At 47.8% G+C, this 18,194-nt stretch overlaps 1 protein-coding gene across 5 annotated transcripts in view; it reads right to left on the reverse strand.

Moving 5' to 3' along the window:
• The window catches only part of LOC137309704 (inter-alpha-trypsin inhibitor heavy chain H6-like), an 85,963-nt gene extending 68,973 nt beyond the window's left edge, over window positions 1-16,990 (reverse strand). For 3 of the 5 annotated variants that reach the window (XM_067977783.1, XM_067977780.1, XM_067977778.1), the window contains exons 1-8: window positions 16,663-16,989; window positions 12,932-12,967; window positions 11,950-12,104; window positions 9,274-9,384; window positions 6,428-6,675; window positions 3,711-3,880; window positions 1,865-1,981; window positions 64-235 (exon numbers count right to left, since the gene is read on the reverse strand). In XM_067977783.1, the coding sequence (XP_067833884.1) occupies window positions 64-235; window positions 1,865-1,981; window positions 3,711-3,880; window positions 6,428-6,675; window positions 9,274-9,384; window positions 11,950-12,104; window positions 12,932-12,967; window positions 16,663-16,797 (1,144 nt within the window). In that variant the 5' untranslated portion in view covers window positions 16,798-16,989. Of the gene's footprint in view, window positions 1-63; window positions 236-1,864; window positions 1,982-3,710; window positions 3,881-6,427; window positions 6,676-9,273; window positions 9,385-11,949; window positions 12,105-12,931; window positions 12,968-16,662 lie in introns of all 5 variants that reach the window. The other 2 variants (XM_067977782.1, XM_067977779.1) reach the window with 2 other exon arrangements.
• Between the last annotated feature and the right edge of the window lie 1,204 nt (window positions 16,991-18,194).

Genomic DNA, 18,194 nt, shown 5'->3' on the forward strand with positions numbered 1-18,194 from the left:
TCCAGTCAGAGAGAACAGGCCTCTTCAAGTGCATACGTAGCCCAGGATCTGCAATGAACTTACCCCCGGTCGCGACCATCTTCTCAGTGAATGTTTTGGCTTTGTCGATGTTCTTGGGTGAGGCCTGAATTAATTGGCCAGGCTTCCACACCTTGACTGAAGATGAGAATGTGATGATGTTGAAATAGTCGTCCGGCTTCAGATCTCCCAGGATGGTCCTCATCGCCTCCTTTGTCTGAGAGTGAAATGCAACAAATTTAATTACTGACGCTTGCTTTTTGTTTCTGATTAGTGGCCGTTATTGGTCGGTCTCGCTCCCCCCTCCCCTCTGAGTCAGAAGGTCATGGGTTCGAGCCCCACTCCAGAAACTTGATCCAGGCCCGACACTCCCCAGTGCAGAACTGAGGGAGTGCTGAACTGTCGGAGATGCCGTCCTTCGGATGAGACGTTAAACCCGACGCCCTCTCAGCTGGACATAAAAGATCCGATGGCCACTATTTCAAAGAAGAGCAGAGGGGAATTCTCCCCGGTGTCCTGGGGCCAATATTTATCCCTCAACCAACATCACTAAAAAACACATTATCTGGCCATTATCACACTGCTCTTTGTGGGATCTTGCTGTGCACAAATTGGCTGCCGTGTTTTTTACATTGCAACAGAGACGACAATCCAAAAAGTACTTCATTGGCTGTAAAGCGCTTTGGGACGTCCTGAGGTGGAGAAAGGTGGTCTATGGAAATGCAAGTCCTTCCTTTCTTTCATGTCCGCCTGTTTCGAGTAGGTGTTAAAGATCCCACGGCCCTATTCTTTCATCCCAGCAGTTCAGGCTGGATTTGAACCCAAGTGAAAGACTGGTGTCTCCACTCTTCATGATTCCCCGTCTACTGAATGTCGAACTATTGAATGCTGAAAACAGCACAGGAGGAGAGGCAAAAAGGAAGCTAGCAAGTGACTTGGTTGGAAAGGACGTGGCAGAGACGTCGAGGGAAAGCAAGTGAGTGATGGAAGGAGAGACGAGGGTGAGTAAGAGCATGAGAGGGAAGGAGAGGAAGAGAGTGAGGGTGAGCATGAGAAGGAAGGAAGGGGAGAAAGAAAGAGAATCAGAGGGAGGGGGTAAACGGAGAGAATCAGAGGGAGGGGGTAAACGGAGAGGATCAGAGGGAGGGGGTAAACGGAGAGAATCAGAGGGAGGGGAGAAAGGAAGAGAATCAGAGAAAAGGAAGGAGAGAAAGGAAAAGAATGAAATGGAGGGGAGAAAGGAAGAGAATGAAATGGAGGGGAGAAAGGAAGAGAATGAAATGGAGGGGAGAAAGGAAGAGAATGAGAGGGAAGGAAAGAGAGAAAGGAAGAGAATGAGAGGGAAGGAAAGAGAGAAAGGAAGAGAATGAGAGGGAAGGAAAGAGAGAAAGGAAGAGGATGAGATGGAGGGGAGAAAGGAAGAGAATGAGAGGGAAGGAAAGAGAGAAAGGAAGAGGATGAGATGGAGGGGAGAAAGGAAGAGAATGAGAGGGAAGGAAAGAGAGAAAGGAAGAGAATGAGAGGGAAGGAAGGAGAGAAAGGAAGAGAATGAGATGGAAGGAAGGAGAGAAAGGAAGAGAATGAGAGGGAAGGAAAGAGAGAAAGGAAGAGGATGAGATGGAGGGGAGAAAGGAAGAGAATGAGAGGGAAGGAAGGAGAGAAAGGAAGAGAATGAGAGGGAAGGAAAGAGAGAAAGGAAGAGAATGAGAGGGAAGGAAAGAGAGAAAGGAAGAGGATGAGATGGAGGGGAGAAAGGAAGAGAGTGAGAGGGAAGGAAGGAGAGAAAGGATGAGGGTGGGTAAGTCTTGAGAAGAGATTGATGCTCCGGGCCAGATGGGTGACCTACCTGTGCCATCTTTGTGCCAGACATGGAGCCACTGACGTCGATCACAAAGACAACATTCTTGGACAGAACAGGGAGGCTTCTGGGCGCAAAAAAGTGGACAAAGTAGCCATTGTAGATCTGGAATTGGAAGCAGTTGATACGCAAGTTAAGTGAAGAAATAGGCAAAACCAGACTGTCACTGGCAACACTTTGCAGCACTCCCCACTATGACCCCTAATGATTCAGTGTGGTGTGACGGGCCTCCCCCTCCCAATATATTTAGCTGCCGAGACCCTAATCTCTGGAATTCCCTCCCTAAACCTGTCCGCCTCTCTCTCCCCCTTTAAGATGCTCCTTAAAACCTACCTCTTTGGCCAAGCTTTTAGTCACCTGAATTGACATCTTCTTATGTGGTTGGGCATCAAATTTTGTTTGATAACGCTCCTGTGAAGCGCCTTGGGACGTTTTACGATGTAAAAGGTGCTATATAAATGCAAATTGTTGTTGTATTTGCAGCTAAGAATTACATCGAATTTATAGCACAGAAACAGGCCATTCGGCCCAACTGGTCCGTGCCGGCATTTATGCTCCACACGAGCCTCCTCCCTCCCCTCTTCATCTCACCCCATCAGAATATCCTTCTATTCCTTTCTCCCTCATGTACTTATCTAGTTTCCCCTTAAATGCGTCCATACTATTCGCCTCAACCACTCCTTGTGGGAGCGAGTTCCACATTCTAACCACTTACAATTATGAAGGGGTTCGATAGGGTAGATGTAGAGAAGATTTTCCACTTGTGGGGGAATCCAAAACTCGGGGCCATAAATATAAGAGAGTCACTAATAAATCCAATAAGGAATTCAGGAGAAACCTCCTTACCCAGAGAGTCGTGAGAATGTGGATCTCGTTACCACACGGAGTGGTTGAGGCGAATAGCATCGATGCCTTTAAGGGTAAGCTAGATAAGCACATGAGGGAGAAAGGAGTAGAAGGACATGCTGATAGGGTGAGATGAATGAGGGTGGAAGGAGTCTCACATGGAGCATAAACACCGGGATGGGTCAGTTGGGCCAAATGGCCTGTTTCTGTGCTGTAAATTCTATGTAATGAAAGCAACAGTCACACTCGGACTGTTACAGATCCCACACCCTCTGAGGCAATGTGTTAAATGTTTGGAAATTACCGTTATCCTCCAATTATTTCCCTTACAGGCTTATCATTCTGAGAGACTAGAATCATCGATCCCACTGTCTCTCAATCCATACATGTTAACATCTCAAAGGGGTTGTTCCAGCCATCGAGCGACATTTTGCCAATTCATTTCAGAAGAAAAGCATTGAGTGCTTTCTATTGGTCTCTGAAGTTGCAATTAGACTCCACAAGAAGGTCGCAGATGAGTCACCTCATCGTATCTTTTGCTCTGAGCCCACTGTTCGTACCGAGATCTCCCTCAGGGAGATGGACTGAGAGACCTCAGTCAATGTACAGATATCTCTCTGAGGGAGAGAATCTGAGAGACACCATTCAGTGTACAGATATCTCCCTGAGGGAGAGGAACTGAGAGACACCAGTCAGTGGACAGATATCTCGCTGAGGGAGAGGGACTGAGAGACACCAGTCAATGTAAAGATATCTCCCTGAGAGAGAGGGACTGAGGGACGCCAGTCAATGTACAGATCTCTTCCCAAGGGAGAGAGTCTGGGAGACACCAGGCAGTGGACAGATGTCTCCTTTTATAACAGTTAGACACGTCAATGGGATACCCGTCTCTATTAAATTCTCAGTATCGCATTAAGCAACGTGTGGAGAATGGAGAGTGATTCGAAGACTGAAATGGAATTGAAAGCTTTCTCCTGGGACCACTGACCTGTACGTCCCCGATTAGATCAGTCAGCCGGACGTCATACTGCACAACAAAGTCTCCCAGAACACCTTGGCTGGAGAACGAGGCCTGCTGTTCTGGCGTGGGGGAGAACTTGACCCGAGCGCAGGTCGGAGTTCGCTTGATGGTGGTGGATTCTGGGACGTCCTGGGTTCCTGCAGAAGCAGAGACACACAAGGAAAGGTTGACAGGTCAAGCAGCAATTCATTCAGCAGAAAACAGAACAAGGGCTTTGGGGAACTGGCATGGTCCCCATGCAGATACAAGTTCCTCCACAATGCCTCATCAAACACTCCTTTCATGGCAAGACATTAAATGGGACAGAGGAGCAAAGAGATCTGGGAATACAGATGCATAAATCAGTCAAAGTAGCGACACAGATTGATATAGAGTGCAAACAAAGTACTGGGGTTCATTTCTAGAAGACTGCAGCAAGTCACCAAGGCTTCTTCGGCAGCACCTCCCAAACCCGCAACCTCCGTCACCTGGAAGGTCAAGGGCAGCAGGTGCATGGAAACACCATCACATCCGAGTCACACACCAATCTCGACTTGGACATATATTGTCCGTTCCTTCATCGTCGCTGGATCAAACTCTCTCCCTAACAGCACTGTGGGAGCACCTTCACCACACAGACTGCAGTGGTTCAAGAAGGCGGCCCACCACCACCTTCTCAAGGGGCAATCAGGGACGGGCAATAAATCGCGGCCTAGCCAGCATCGCTGACATTCCGAGAATGGATGTTAAAAAAGAATAGAATTCAAAAACAGGGAGGTCATGTTAAATTCATTCAGAACCTCGGCTAGACTACACTTGGACTACTGTGGGCAGTTCTGCTCTCCATACTACAAAACGGATATTAAATCACTGGAGAAAGTGCAGAAAAGATTTAAAAGGATTTTACCAGTATTGAAAGGATGCGCCTATCAGGAAAGATTGAGCAGGCTGGGGTTCTTGTCTCTAGAAAAGGGAAGACTGAGAGGTGACCTGATAGAGGTCTTCGAAATTATGAAGGGGTTGGATAGGGTGGACGCAGAGAAACTGTTTCCACTTGTGTGTGAGTCCAGAACAATGGGGCATAAATATAAGATAGTCACTAACAGATCAAATGAAGAATTTAGGAGGAATTTCTTCACACAGAGAGAGGTGAGAATGTGGAAATCGCTGCCACATGGAGTGATTAAATGCATCAGTGCTATCTGATTCAAAGGGTGGCTTGATGCATACATGAGGGAGAAGGAAATAGAGGGACATGGGGAAGGGTGGGAAGAGGTGATTAGAATCATACAGCACAGAAAGAGGCCATTCAGCCCATCGGGCCTGTGCCGGCTCTTTGAAAGAGCTATCCAATTAGTCCTACTTCTCCTGCTCCTTCCTCATAGCCCTGCAAATCTTTCCTTTTCAAGTATACATCCAATTCCCCTTTTGAAAGACACTATTGAATCTGCTTCCACCACCCTTCCGCTGCGTAAGAAAAATTCTCCTCATCTTCCCTCTGGTTCTTTTGACAATTCTTTTAAATCGGTGTCCTCTGGTTTCCGACTCTCCTGCCAGTGGAAACCGTTTCTCCCAATTTACTCCATCAAAACCAGTCATCAATTTTGAACACCTCTATTAAATCTCCCCTTAACCTTTGTAATTTTGAACACTTTGAATTAGAATGGGAGGAGGTTTGTGTGGAGTGTAAACGCCAGCAAAGACCAGCTGTGCTGAATGGCTTGTTTCAGATTGCGCACAGGTTAACAGCAATAACTTGCATTTATATAGAGCCTTTAATGTAGTAAAACGTCCCACGGTGCTTCACAGGAGCATAACTCAAACCAAAAATTGACACCGAGCCATGTAAGGAGATATTAGGACAGGTGATCCAACGATTGGCCAAAGAGATAGGTTTTAAGCAGCGTCTCAAAAGGAGTAGAGGAAGAGGCGGAGATGTTTGGGGAGGGAATTCCACAGCTCAGGGCCGAGACTGTGAAAGAAGAACGAGCTTGGATTTCTACAGCACCTTTCACGACCTCAGGACATCCCAAAGCGCTTCACAGCGAAGCACTTTTCGGAAGTGTAGTCACTGTTATAATGTAGGAAACGTGGCAGCCAATTTGTACACAGCAAGATCCCACAAACAGCAATGTGATAATGACCAGATTATCTGTTTTTTAGTGACGTTGGTTGAGGGATAAACACTGGCCCCTGGACATCGGGGAGAACTCACCTCCGCTCTTCTTCAAAATAGCATCCGCAGGATCGTGCGTGTCCACCTGAGAGTTGAGACGGGGCCTCGGTTTAACGTCTCATTCAAAAGACGGCACATCCCTCAGTGCAGCTCCCCACACCCTGGGGAATGTCGGCCTAGATTTTATGCTCAAGTCCCCGGAGTGGGACTTGAACCCACGATTTTCTGACTCAGAGGCGAGAGTGCTACCAACTGAGACATGGCCGCCAAGGGTGGGGAGAAGGAATTGGGGAGTTGCACAGGAGGCCATAGTCGGTGGAACACAAGAGATCTCGCAGGGTTGTAGGGCCGGAGGAGGTTACAGGGATAGGGAGGGAGCGAGGCCGCGGAGGGATCTGAAAATGATGATGAACTGATTTTGCCCAGCCATGTCCAAGCGCACATCCTAACAAAGAGGGAGACAGAGAGACACAGTACGGTCTGAGTGAGCGTGAGACACTTTACAGATGAAACTCTTGACGTCATTTACCTATTTCGTTGGCGTTCAGCAGGTTGCTGGTCCTCAGAGGCAGCACCTTGACGTACTCGATGCCGGTCCGCTCCGAGATGGTCACCTCGACCGTCAGATTCTGGACGATCTGTTTGGGCCTGAGGCTGAGCGCCAGCTCGTACTTGCCCAGTCGCCGCTGCAGCAGCTCCTCGTGCGTCAGCGTGAAGGCGACGCGGCCCCGGGCTTCCACATTCACCGCCACACGGAATTTCTCCGTCTCACGCCCCCTGCGACGCACGCAAGGTGTCAGTCCGACTTTCCGTCGCGTGTTAAATAACAAAGAAAGCTCCCTCTACACTGTCCCATCAAACGCTCCCAGGGCAGGTACAGGGTTAGATACAGAGTAAAGCTCCCTCTACACTGTCCCGTCAAACACTCCCAGGGCAGGTACAGGGTTAGATACAGAGTAAAGCTCCCTCTACACTGTCCCATCAAACACTCCCAGGGCAGGTACAGGGTTAGATACAGAGTAAAGCTCCCTCTACACTGTCCCGTCAAACAGTCCCAGGGCAGGTACAGGGTTAGATACAGAGTAAAGCTCCCTCTACACTGTCCCATCAAACACTCCCAGGGCAGGTACAGGGTGAGATACAGAGTAAAGCTCCCTCTACACCGTCCCGTCAAACACTCCCAGGGCAGGTACAGGGTTAGATACAGAGTAAAGCTCCCTCTACATTGTCCCATCAAACACTCCCAGGGCAGGTACAGGGTTAGATACAGAGTAAAGCTCCCTCTACACTGTCCCGTCAAACACTCCCAGGGCAGGTACAGGGTTAGATACAGAGTAAAGCTCCCTCTACACTGTCCCATCAAACACTCCCAGCGCAGGTACAGGATTAGATACAGAGTAAAGCTCCCTCTACACTGTCCCGTCAAACACTCCCAGGGCAGGTACAGGGTTAGATACAGAGTAAAGCTCCCTCTACACTGTCCCATCAAACACTCCCAGCGCAGGTACAGGGTTAGATACAGAGTAAAGCTCCCTCTACACTGTCCCATCAAACACTCCCAGGGCAGGTACAGGGTTAGATACAGAGTAAAGCTCCCTCGACACCGTCCCATCAAACACTCCCAGGGCAGGTACAGGGTTAGATACAGAGTAAAGCTCCCTCTACACTGTCCCATCAAACACTCCCAGGGCAGGTACAGGGTTAGATACAGAGTAAAGCTCCCGCTACACCGTCCCATCAAACACTCCCAGGGCAGGTACAGGGTTAGATACAGAGTAAAGCTCCCTCTACACCGTCCCATCAAACACTCCCAGGGCAGGTACAGGGTTAGATACAGAGTAAAGCTCCCGCTACACTGTCCCATCAAACACTCCCAGGGCAGGTACAGGGTTAGATACAGAGTAAAGCTCCCTCTACACTGTCCCATCAAACACTCCCGGGGCAGGTACAGGGTTAGATACAGAGTAAAGCTCCCTCTACACTGTCCCATCAAACACTCCCAGGGCAGGTACAGGGTTAGATACAGAGTAAAGCTCCCTCTACACTGTCCCATCAAACACTCCCAGGGCAGGTACAGGGTTAGATACAGAGTAAAGCTCCCTCTACACTGTCCCATCAAACACTCCCAGGACAGGTACAGGGTTAGATACAGAGTAAAGCTCCCTCTGCACTGTCCCATCAAACACTCCCAGGGCAGGTACAGGGTTAGATACAGAGTAAAGCTCCCTCTACATTGTCCCATCAAACACTCCCAGGGCAGGTACAGGGTTAGATACAGAGTAAAGCTCCCTCTACACTGTCCCATCAAACACTCCCAGGGCAGGTACAGGATTAGATACAGAGTAAAGCTCCCTCTACACTGTCCCGTCAAACACTCCCAGGGCAGGTACAGGGTTAGATACAGAGTAAAGCTCCCTCTACACTGTCCCATCAAACACTCCCAGCGCAGGTACAGGGTTAGATACAGAGTAAAGCTCCCTCTACACTGTCCCATCAAACACTCCCAGGGCAGGTACAGCACGGGTTCGATACAGAGTAAAGCTCCCTCTACACTGTCCCATCAAACACTCCCAGCGCAGGTACAGGGTTAGATACAGAGTAAAGCTCCCTCTACACTGTCCCATCAAACACTCCCAGCGCAGGTACAGGGTTAGATACAGAGTAAAGCTCCCTCTACACTGTCCCATCAAACACTCCCAGCGCAGGTACAGGGTTAGATACAGAGTAAAGCTCCCTCTGCACTGTCCCATCAAACACTCCCAGGGCAGGTACAGGGTTCGATACAGAGTAAAGCTCCCTCTACACTGTCCCATCAAACACTCCCAGGGCAGGTACAGGGTTAGATACAGAGTAAAGCTCCCTCTACACCGTCCCATCAAACACTCCCAGGGCAGGTACAGGGTTAGATACAGAGTAAAGCTCCCTCTACACTGTCCCATCAAACACTCCCAGGGCAGGTACAGGGTTAGATACAGAGTAAAGCTCTCTCTACACCGTCCCATCAAACACTCCCAGGGCAGGTACAGGGTTAGATACAGAGTAAAGCTCCCTCTACACCGTCCCATCAAACACTCCCAGGGCAGGTACAGGGTTAGATACAGAGTAAAGCTCCCTCTACACTGTCCCATCAAACACTCCCAGGGCAGGTACAGGGTTAGATACAGAGTAAAGCTCCCTCTACACCGTCCCATCAAACACTCCCAGGGCAGGTACAGCACGAGGTACAACAGGTGTTTGCCTGCCACCAATGGAACCGAACATGGGACGGGGTGTCTAACGTGCGGAGTCTGCAACATCACCCAGTTTGCAGTTAATATTGTTTTTCTTGGTAGAGATCGTTTGGGGCCAGATGCGGTGACGAGCGACAGACGGTACCTGGATTCAACGTGCGCTGCCGTCTGCCCGCGCCTCCGTGCGGTTTCATACACCTTCTTCGCCTTCTCTTTCTCCTTCACTTCTGCAATGTAATCCTTACCATCAACTGTTCTGTGGAGTTGAACAAGAGATAACGTTTGCAGCAGCATTCAGCTCATCTGGGAATTCTCCAGAGGAAAGCAGCGTAGATTCCAGTCTGTAACTCACTCCCGGGTATCTGTTATTCTATAATTAAACTGCCCGAACCCCTCGATTAGATTCCAATCTGTAACTCACTCCCGGGTATCTGTTATTCTATATATAAACCCCCCCGAACCCCTCGATTAGATTCCAGTCTGTAACTCACTCCCGGGTATCTGTTATTCTGTATATAAAACCCCCGAACCCCTCGATTAGATTCCAGTCTGTAACTCACTCCCGGGTATCTGTTATTCTATATATCAACCCCCCGAACCCCTCGATTAGATTCCAGTCTGTAACTCACTCCCGGGTATCTGTTATTCTATATATAAACCCCCCGAACCCCTCGATTAGATTCCAGTCTGTAACTCACTCCCGGGTATCTGTTATTCTATATATAAACCCCCCCGAACCCCTCGATTAGATTCCAGTCTGTAACTCACTCCCGGGTATCTGTTATTCTATATATAAACCCCCCGAACCCCTCGATTAGATTCCAGTCTGTAACTCACTCCCGGGTATCTGTTATTCTATATATAAACCCCCCGAACCCCTCGATTAGATTCCAGTCTGTAACTCACTCCCGGGTATCTGTTATTCTATATATAAACCCACCCGAACCCCTCGATTAGATTCCAGCCTGTAACTCGCTCCCGGGTATCTGTTATTCTATATATAAACCCCCCCGAACCCCTCGATTAGATTCCAGCCTGTACCTCACTCCCGGGTATCTGTTATTCTATATATAAACCCCCCGAACCCCTCGATTAGATTCCAGCCTGTAACCCATCCCCATGTATCTGTTATTCTGTATATAAACCCTCTGAACCCCTCGATTAGATTCCAGTCTGTAACTCACTCCCATGTATCTGTTATTCTATACTTAAACCCCCCCGAACCCCTTGATTAGATTCCAGCCTGTAACTCACTCCCGGGTATCTGTTATTCTGTAATTAAACCCCCCGAACCCCTCGATTAGATTCCAGCCTGTAACCCATCCCCATGTATCTGTTATTCTATATATAAACCCCCCCGAACCCCTCGATTAGATTCCAGCTTCTAACTAACTCCCGTGTGTCTGTTATTCCAGATATAAACCACCCAGTGCAGTACTGAGGGTGTGCTGCACTGTCAGAGGTGCCGTCTTTCGGATGAGACGTTAAACCGAGGCGCCGTCTGCCCTCTGAGGTGGACGTAAAAGATCCCTTGGCCACTCATGGAAGAAGAGCAGGGGGAGGGAGTTCTCCCCGGTGTCCTGGGGCCAATATTAATCCCTCAACCAACATCACTAAAAAACAGATGATCTGGTCATTAACACGTTTGTGGGACCTTGCACATTTGCTGCTGCGTTTCTTTACACTACAACAGTGACTCACTTCATTGGCTATAAATGTTTTAGGATGTCCTGAGGTTGTGAAAAGCCTTATAGAAATGCAAATCTTTCTTTTTTTCTTTTTTATCATTCTTTGATTTGATCGTAAAGATAGCAAAAATTATAGCAAATTGGGAAACAGACGTGGAGCTGGTTGGAGCAGAGGAGTCTCTCTGTAGCACAAGCTGAGAAGCTGGGGGACCGAAAACGGAGGCACTGCATCGCCACCACTGGTAGGAGGGTATAATTACAGCGTGACTCCTTTACATAGGGAATTTCCATTAGAAATGTTGACATAGGAATTTATAATGGGGAAAAGTTGTCACAATGGTGACATTAAGTAGTAAGGTTTTGGAGACAGAAAGTGCGTGGAGATGTAGGATTTTTAATCGTTATAGATATGAAACAACAATGTCCAGGGATCATAACAGAGCCCAACAACTGGCCACAGTTATAAGAATTCAGCTTAAACTTTTCAAATGTTCCCCCAATGTCTCGTAATGTATAAAAAGATATCCGATGGGGCTCAGTGTTAAGTCTGCATGACCTGTTCACCCAGCGATGCATTTTGGAAGGAAGAATGAGGAGAGGCAATATATACTAAATGGTAGAATTATAAAGGGGGAGCAGGAAGAGAGAGACCTGGGGGTTTATGTACACAAATCTTTGAAGGTGGCGGGATAAGTTGATCAGACTGTTAAGAAAGCATACGGGATCCTTGGCTTTATAATCAAAGAAGTTATGCTTAACCTTGATAAATAACTGGTTGGGCCTCAGCTAGAGTATTGTGCCCAATTCTGGGCACCGCACTGTAGGAAGGATGACAAGACCTTGGAGAGGGTATAGAGGAGATTTATCAGATTGATACCAGGGGTGAGGGACTTGAGTTGTGTGGAGAGACGAGAGAAGCTGGGATTGTTCTCCTTGGAGCAGAGAAGGTTATGGGGAGCTTGGCCAGAATGATACCGGGGGAAAGAGCAGAGCGGTGGGCACGCCGGGGAGAGGGACTACTTGGATAGCTCTTGCAAAGAGCCAGCGCAGGCACGATGGGCCGAGTGACCGAGTGTAAGATTCTATGACATTGATCCAGTCAAACTGTTGAATGTGCTGAAAGACCAACTTACAAGGTGAAGTTGGAGATGAAGGCAGCTCCCGGCAGGTCCATGTTGAAGACTGCCTCCCGTGCCTCCGAGGCGGGGTTGTGGACCACACTGTGCACCGTGGTCAGGGCGTACCTGGAGACGACGGTGGAACGGATGAGGAGGTTGGTGATCACCAGCTGCAAGAGGAGGCAGAGTTGCGTTGGGAACGTCGAGCGAGTGGAAGAGGTGGGCCCAGCACGTCAATCCCTGCACCCCACCGCGCTCCACACACAATTTCCCCAGTCACGTCAGGTTCTGCCAACAGCGCTTTGCGACTAACCGAGGGATGATGCATCCATTAACATCCATCTGCCTGTTCAGGTGGATGTTAAAGATCCCACGGTCACTATTGGAAGCAGAGCAGGGGAGTTCTCCCAGTGTCCTGGGCCCAACATCCCCCCTTCAAACCAACACCAGGAAAAACAGGTTATCTGCTCATTTACCTCATTGCTGCTTGTGGGATCTCAGATTGGCTGCCACGGTCCCTACATTACAACAGTGACTACACTTCAAAAGCGCTTCATTTACTGTAAAGTACGTCCTGAGGCCATGAAAGGCACTATCGTTATAGATATAACTTTATCACCTCCAAACTCGACTATTCCGATGCTCTACTGGCCAGCCTCCCATCCTCCACCCTCTGTAAACGTCAGCTCATCCGGATATCTGCCGCCTGTCTGCTATCCCACACCGAGTCCAGCTCGCCCCATCATCCCCTGTCCTCGCTGACCTGCACTGCCTCCCGGTCCTCTCAACGCCTTAAAAGTGCACGCCTTACACAAGATTTTTTAAACAACATACAGAGCGATTACAACCTGAAAGAAAGTCAAACTGCCACAAAAGTATTTGAAACTAAACTGCACAAACAGCAAAAGGAGATGAAATGAATCAGCGTACAGATGTTTCTGATGAATTCAACGTCCGCTCAGCAATCCCCACTGAGAAAACAGAACATTTATCTCACCTCCTCAGTGTCCGAGGCTGCCTGACGATTCGGTCTCTGTGGGGGGAGAAAGAAGAGACAGATTGGACGTTAACCTCCGTGGTCCCAGACATTTTTTATTTTTATTATTAAGTCTCGGGATGTGAGCGTCTCGAGCAAGGCCGGCATTTATTGCCCGTCCCCTAGTTGCCCCTGAGAAGGTGGTGGTGGGCCTTCATCTTGAACTCGCTGGTTTGATACACCTGAGTTGGGCTCTTCAGGGGACAGTTAAAAGTCAACCACGTTGGGTGTGGGACTGGAGTCATAGAAACATAGAAAATAGGAGCAAGAGTAGGCCATTCGGCCCTTCTCCGCCATTCAAAATGATCATGGATGATCGACTAACTCAGTACCCTGTTCCCACTTCTTCCCCATATCCCTTGATCCCTTTAGCATTAAGAAATATATCTATCTCCTTCTTGAATACATCCAATGACTTGGCCTCCACTGCCTTCTGTGGTAGAGAATTCCACAGGTTCACCACCTGAAGAAATGAGTGAAGAAATTTCTCCTCATCTCAGTTCTAAATGGCAGACCCCGTGTCCTGAGACTGTGACCCCCTGGCTCTGGACTCCCCAGCCATCGGGAACATCCTCCCTGCATCTAGTCTGTCTAGTCCTGTTAGAATTTTATAAGTTTCAATGAGATCACCTCTCATTCTTCTAAACTCGAGTGAATACAGGCCTAGTCGACCCAATCTCTCCTCATACGTCAGTCCTGCCATCCCAGGAATCAGTCTGCTAAACCTTTGTTGCACTCCCTCCATGGCAAGGACATCCTTCCTCAAATAAGGAGACCAAAACTGCACACAATACTCCAGATGTGGTCTCACCAAGGCCCTGTATAACTGCAGTAAGACATCCCTGCTCCTGTACTCAAGTCCTCTTATTAGGGGTGCCAACTCTGGATGGACGTATTCCTGGAGGTTTCATCACATGACCCTCCCGCCTTCAACCGCCCGTCCGGTCAAACGGCCTTTCTCCCCATCTCCAATACTTTTATAACTAATAAACAAAAGTTTATTCAAAGAAAATGAAAAAAAAAAATCTTTTTAATGCCCCGACGATTGTTTGCTTGGTTTGCTCGCAGCTGTGCCCAGGAGATTAATCTTAAGTTCCTGGAGACTCCAGGACAATCCTGGAGGGTTGGCAACCCTAAGTCACATGTAGGCCCAGACCGGGTAAGGACGGCAGGCTTCCTTCACCAAAGGGCATTGGTGAACCAGTCGGATTTCTGACGACAATCTTCATGCTCACTTTTACTGATCGCAGATTCTTTAAACTGAATTCAAATTCTCAAACTGCCACGGTGGGATTTGAATTCATGGTCTCTGGATTATTAGTCCAGGCCTCTGGATTACTAGCACAGTAACATAACCACCACACTACCATGTACCTACAACAATCAGTTCAAATCTATTTACTTCCAATATCATTAACCCAGGTGAAGAGCCAAATCGCCTCGGTACAGGACTTGACACCAAGTTTGAATAGGAGAGTAAGGTTGCCAACTCTCCAGGATTGGCCTGGGGTCACTGGGAATTAAAGATTAATCTCCAGGACACTGCTGCGAGCAAAAACTCAGGAGAAAAATCATCGGGGCGTTAAATAAAATTGTATGTTGTTTTCAATTTCTTTGAGCACTTTCATCTGTTAGTTGTAAAATATTGGGAGCTGGGAAAATTGGCTGTTTGACTGGCAGGCAGGAATCACCCAATCGGGTAACGAAGAGTCTGTTCACTTTACACTTGGTGTGGGAAGGCGGTGCATCATGAGGACGGATGTGTTGGGCGACCAATGGCGGGGGCGGGAGGGAGGGGCAGTTATGGCGATAGGGTCAGGTGATGAAACCTCCAGGAATACGTCCAACCAGAGTTGGCAAGCCCAGGAGAGAATGAGGCAAATTAAGTCTTGACAGTGTCGTGAACAGTGAGGAGGATAGTGATCGACTTCAAGAGGACATAGACAGGCTGGTGGAATGGGCGGACACGTGGCAGATGAAATTCAACGCGGAAAAGTGTAAAGTGATACATTTTGGTAGGAAGAATGAGGAGAGGTAATATAGACCAAAGGGTACAATTCGAGAAGGGGGTGCAGGAACAGAGCGATCTGGGGGTATATGTGCACAAATCGCTGAAGGTGGCAGGGCAGGTTGAGAAATCGGTTAAGAAAGCATATGGGATCCTGGGCTTTATAAATAGTAAACAATTTTACAACACTCCACATCATTTATAAATAGAGGCATAGAGTACAAAAGCAAGGAGGTTATGATGAACCTTTGTAAAACACTGGTTTGGCCACAACTGGAGTATTGTGTCCAGTTCTGGTACCGCATTTTAGAAAGGATTTGAAGGTCTTATGGAAGGTGCAGAAGAGATTTACTAGAATGATTCCAGGGATGGGGGACTTCAGTTATGTGCATAGACTGGAGAAGCTGGGGTTCTCCTTAGAGCAGAGAAGGTTGAGAGGAAATTTGATGGAGGCATTCAAAATCATGAAGGGTCTGGACAGAGTAGATAGGGAGAAACTGGTTCCAATGCCAGAGGGGTCAAGAACCAGAGGTAACAGATTTAAGGTGATTGGCAAAAGAAGCAAACGCAACATGAGAAAATACTTTTTTTTACACAGCGAGTGGTTATGATCTGGAATGCACTGCCCGAGGGGGTGGCAGATTCATTCGTAGCTTTCAAAAGGTAATTGGATGAGTACTTGATGGGAAAATAATTGCAGGACTACGGGGATAGGGCGGGGAGTGGCACTGGCTGGATTGCTCTTGCAGAGAGCCGGCACGGACTCGACGGGCTAAATGGCCTCCTTCCGCGCTGTAAACATTCTATGATTCTATGAATTCGTTGATTAGTAAGTTTGGGTCCAGTTGTAGGAGGGAGGGAAGGCTGAGAGGGGACGAGGAGTTCCATAACGGATGAGGTAGAGTAGGAGACAGTGAGATGAGTCATTAATAAAGTTGCAGAATGGGCATGTGATTGGCAAATGAATTTCAATGTAGATAAGTGTGAGGTGGTGCGTTTTGGTGGGAAGAATAAGGAGGCCCCATACTCCTTGGAAAATAAGAGTCTAAATGGGGTAGAGGAGCAAAGGGATTTAAGGATTTATGCACAAATCATTAAAAGTAGCGACGCAGGTTAATAAGGCCACAAAGAGAGGAAACAGAGCTCTGGGTTTCATTTCTAGAGGAATGGAATTGAAAAGCAGACAAGTTATCTTCAACTTGTATTAAACCTTGGTTAGACCACAGTTAAGATCATGAAAGGATTTGATAGGGTAGACGTAAAGAAGATGTTTCCAGTTGTGGGGAGACCAAATCTAGGGGGCCATAAATATAAGACAGTCATTAATAAATCCAATAGGGAATTCAGGAGAAACTTCTTTACCCAGAGAGTGGTGAGAATGTGGAACTCGCTAACACAAGTAGTTGAGGTGAATAGAATCGATGCATTTATGTGGAAGCTAGTTAAGCACGAGGGAGGAAGAAATAAAAACAACTTGCATTTATACAGCACCTTTAACGTAGTAAAACGTCCCAAGGCGCTTGAAAGACCGAAAGATATGTCGATGGGTGAGATGAAGTAGGGTGGGAGGAGGCTCGTGTGGAGCATAAACACCAGCACAGACCAGTTGGGCCGAATGGCCTGTTTCTGTGCTGTACATTCTATGCAAACTGCAAGAAAGCATTTCTGCATTCAAAACACTTACCAGCTTGCCATGCGCCTCCGACGAGACCAGGTTGCCTACCTGTAGAATCGAGCAAGCGGCAATTAGGATTCCTACAGCGACAAACCTAAGCATGGTGCTTCCAGCGCGATACGCCAGCAGGGCAGCTGGCAGCATGCGATCCGAGGAAATATTTAATCCGGTTCTCGTGCTCACAGGCTTGCTTCTCAAGAGCACTGGGGATGAAGTAAGTGAATGCTTTCAGCTTGGTCGGCGAAAGAGGTATTTTGGAACACTCTCTGTCCCTGGAGAAGAGTGCGTGTGAAGGGGAATGAACTTCAGTATTTAACGGCTCTGGCATGGGGAGGGCTTTGCTTTGATTTGAGTTTTTTGTAATACTGCCAATTGTTGCTTGTCGTCTCTTGTGGTTCATTGAATAAATTTGCTCCCAGGCACTGGGATATCTGTTTATCATTCCCCACCCGCCCCTCTTTACCCAATCGGCTGCTATCTCTGTGGCTAATTCTCTATGGGCTGGGGCCTCGTGCGTCAAGTGCCGGGGAGGGACTAGTGATTGGAGATCATTTTGGGGAAAGAGCTTTGAAAAACAAAACTTTGCTCCGTTTGTAAACAAAATCCAAGTACAGTATCATCAGCATTTAACGGATGGTGAAAGGGAATATTTTTTCGTTTGTTCAGTTCTTATTTTCTTCCTTTTTTATTTACAAACTTTTAGAAAGAAAGAGAATGAGACAAAGTGAGAAAGAAAGAAAAAAGAGGGAAAGAAAGCAAAAGAGAAAGAAAGAAAGGGGAGATAGAAAGAAAGGAGAGATGGAAAGAAAGGAGACTCAGCTGCTCAGGTGAATAGTTAATAGTACGTAATCGCACTTTAACGAGATGCGAAAAGCTTATTGCTTTGCCTGAATTATCCGGCCTGTTTAATGTGTACAGCAAGATCTCACAAACTGCGGAGATTATAACCAGATAATCTGTTTTAGCGATGTTGCTTGAGGGATAGACATTGGCCAGGATACCGGGGAGAAGTCCCTCTGCTCTTCTTTGAGTAGCGGCCGTGGGATCTTTTACGTCCACCTGAGACGGCAGACCTTGGTTTAACGTGTCATCTGAAAGAAGGCACCTGTGACAGTGCAGCGATCCCTGAGTACTGCACTGGGGAGTGTTGGCCTTGATTACGGCGTTCAAGTCTCTAGAGTGGGGGCTCGAACCCACGACCCTCTGACTCAGAGGCGAGAGTGAGACCCACTGAGCCACGGCTGACAAGAGCAGCGGGGAATGGGACTAATTGGATAGCTCTTTCAAAGAGCCGGCGCAGGCAGGGTTGGGCAAATGGCTTCCTTCGGTTCCTGTAAGATTCTATGATTCTTGATCTGAATGACTCAGTTATTCACTGAGCCCGAGGGCATGTATAACAATACATTTTCCAGCAAAGAAAACTTCTGTACTGAACCTAAATACATTAATGTCAAGGTCTCACATAAACAAGTCTTCGAAGGTGACAGGACAAGTTGAGAAGGATGTTAAAAAAGCATCTGGGATCCTGGGCTTTATAAATA

Source organism: Heptranchias perlo, unplaced genomic scaffold (genome assembly GCF_035084215.1).
Source record: "Heptranchias perlo isolate sHepPer1 unplaced genomic scaffold, sHepPer1.hap1 HAP1_SCAFFOLD_178, whole genome shotgun sequence".
NCBI lineage: Eukaryota > Metazoa > Chordata > Chondrichthyes > Hexanchiformes > Hexanchidae > Heptranchias > Heptranchias perlo.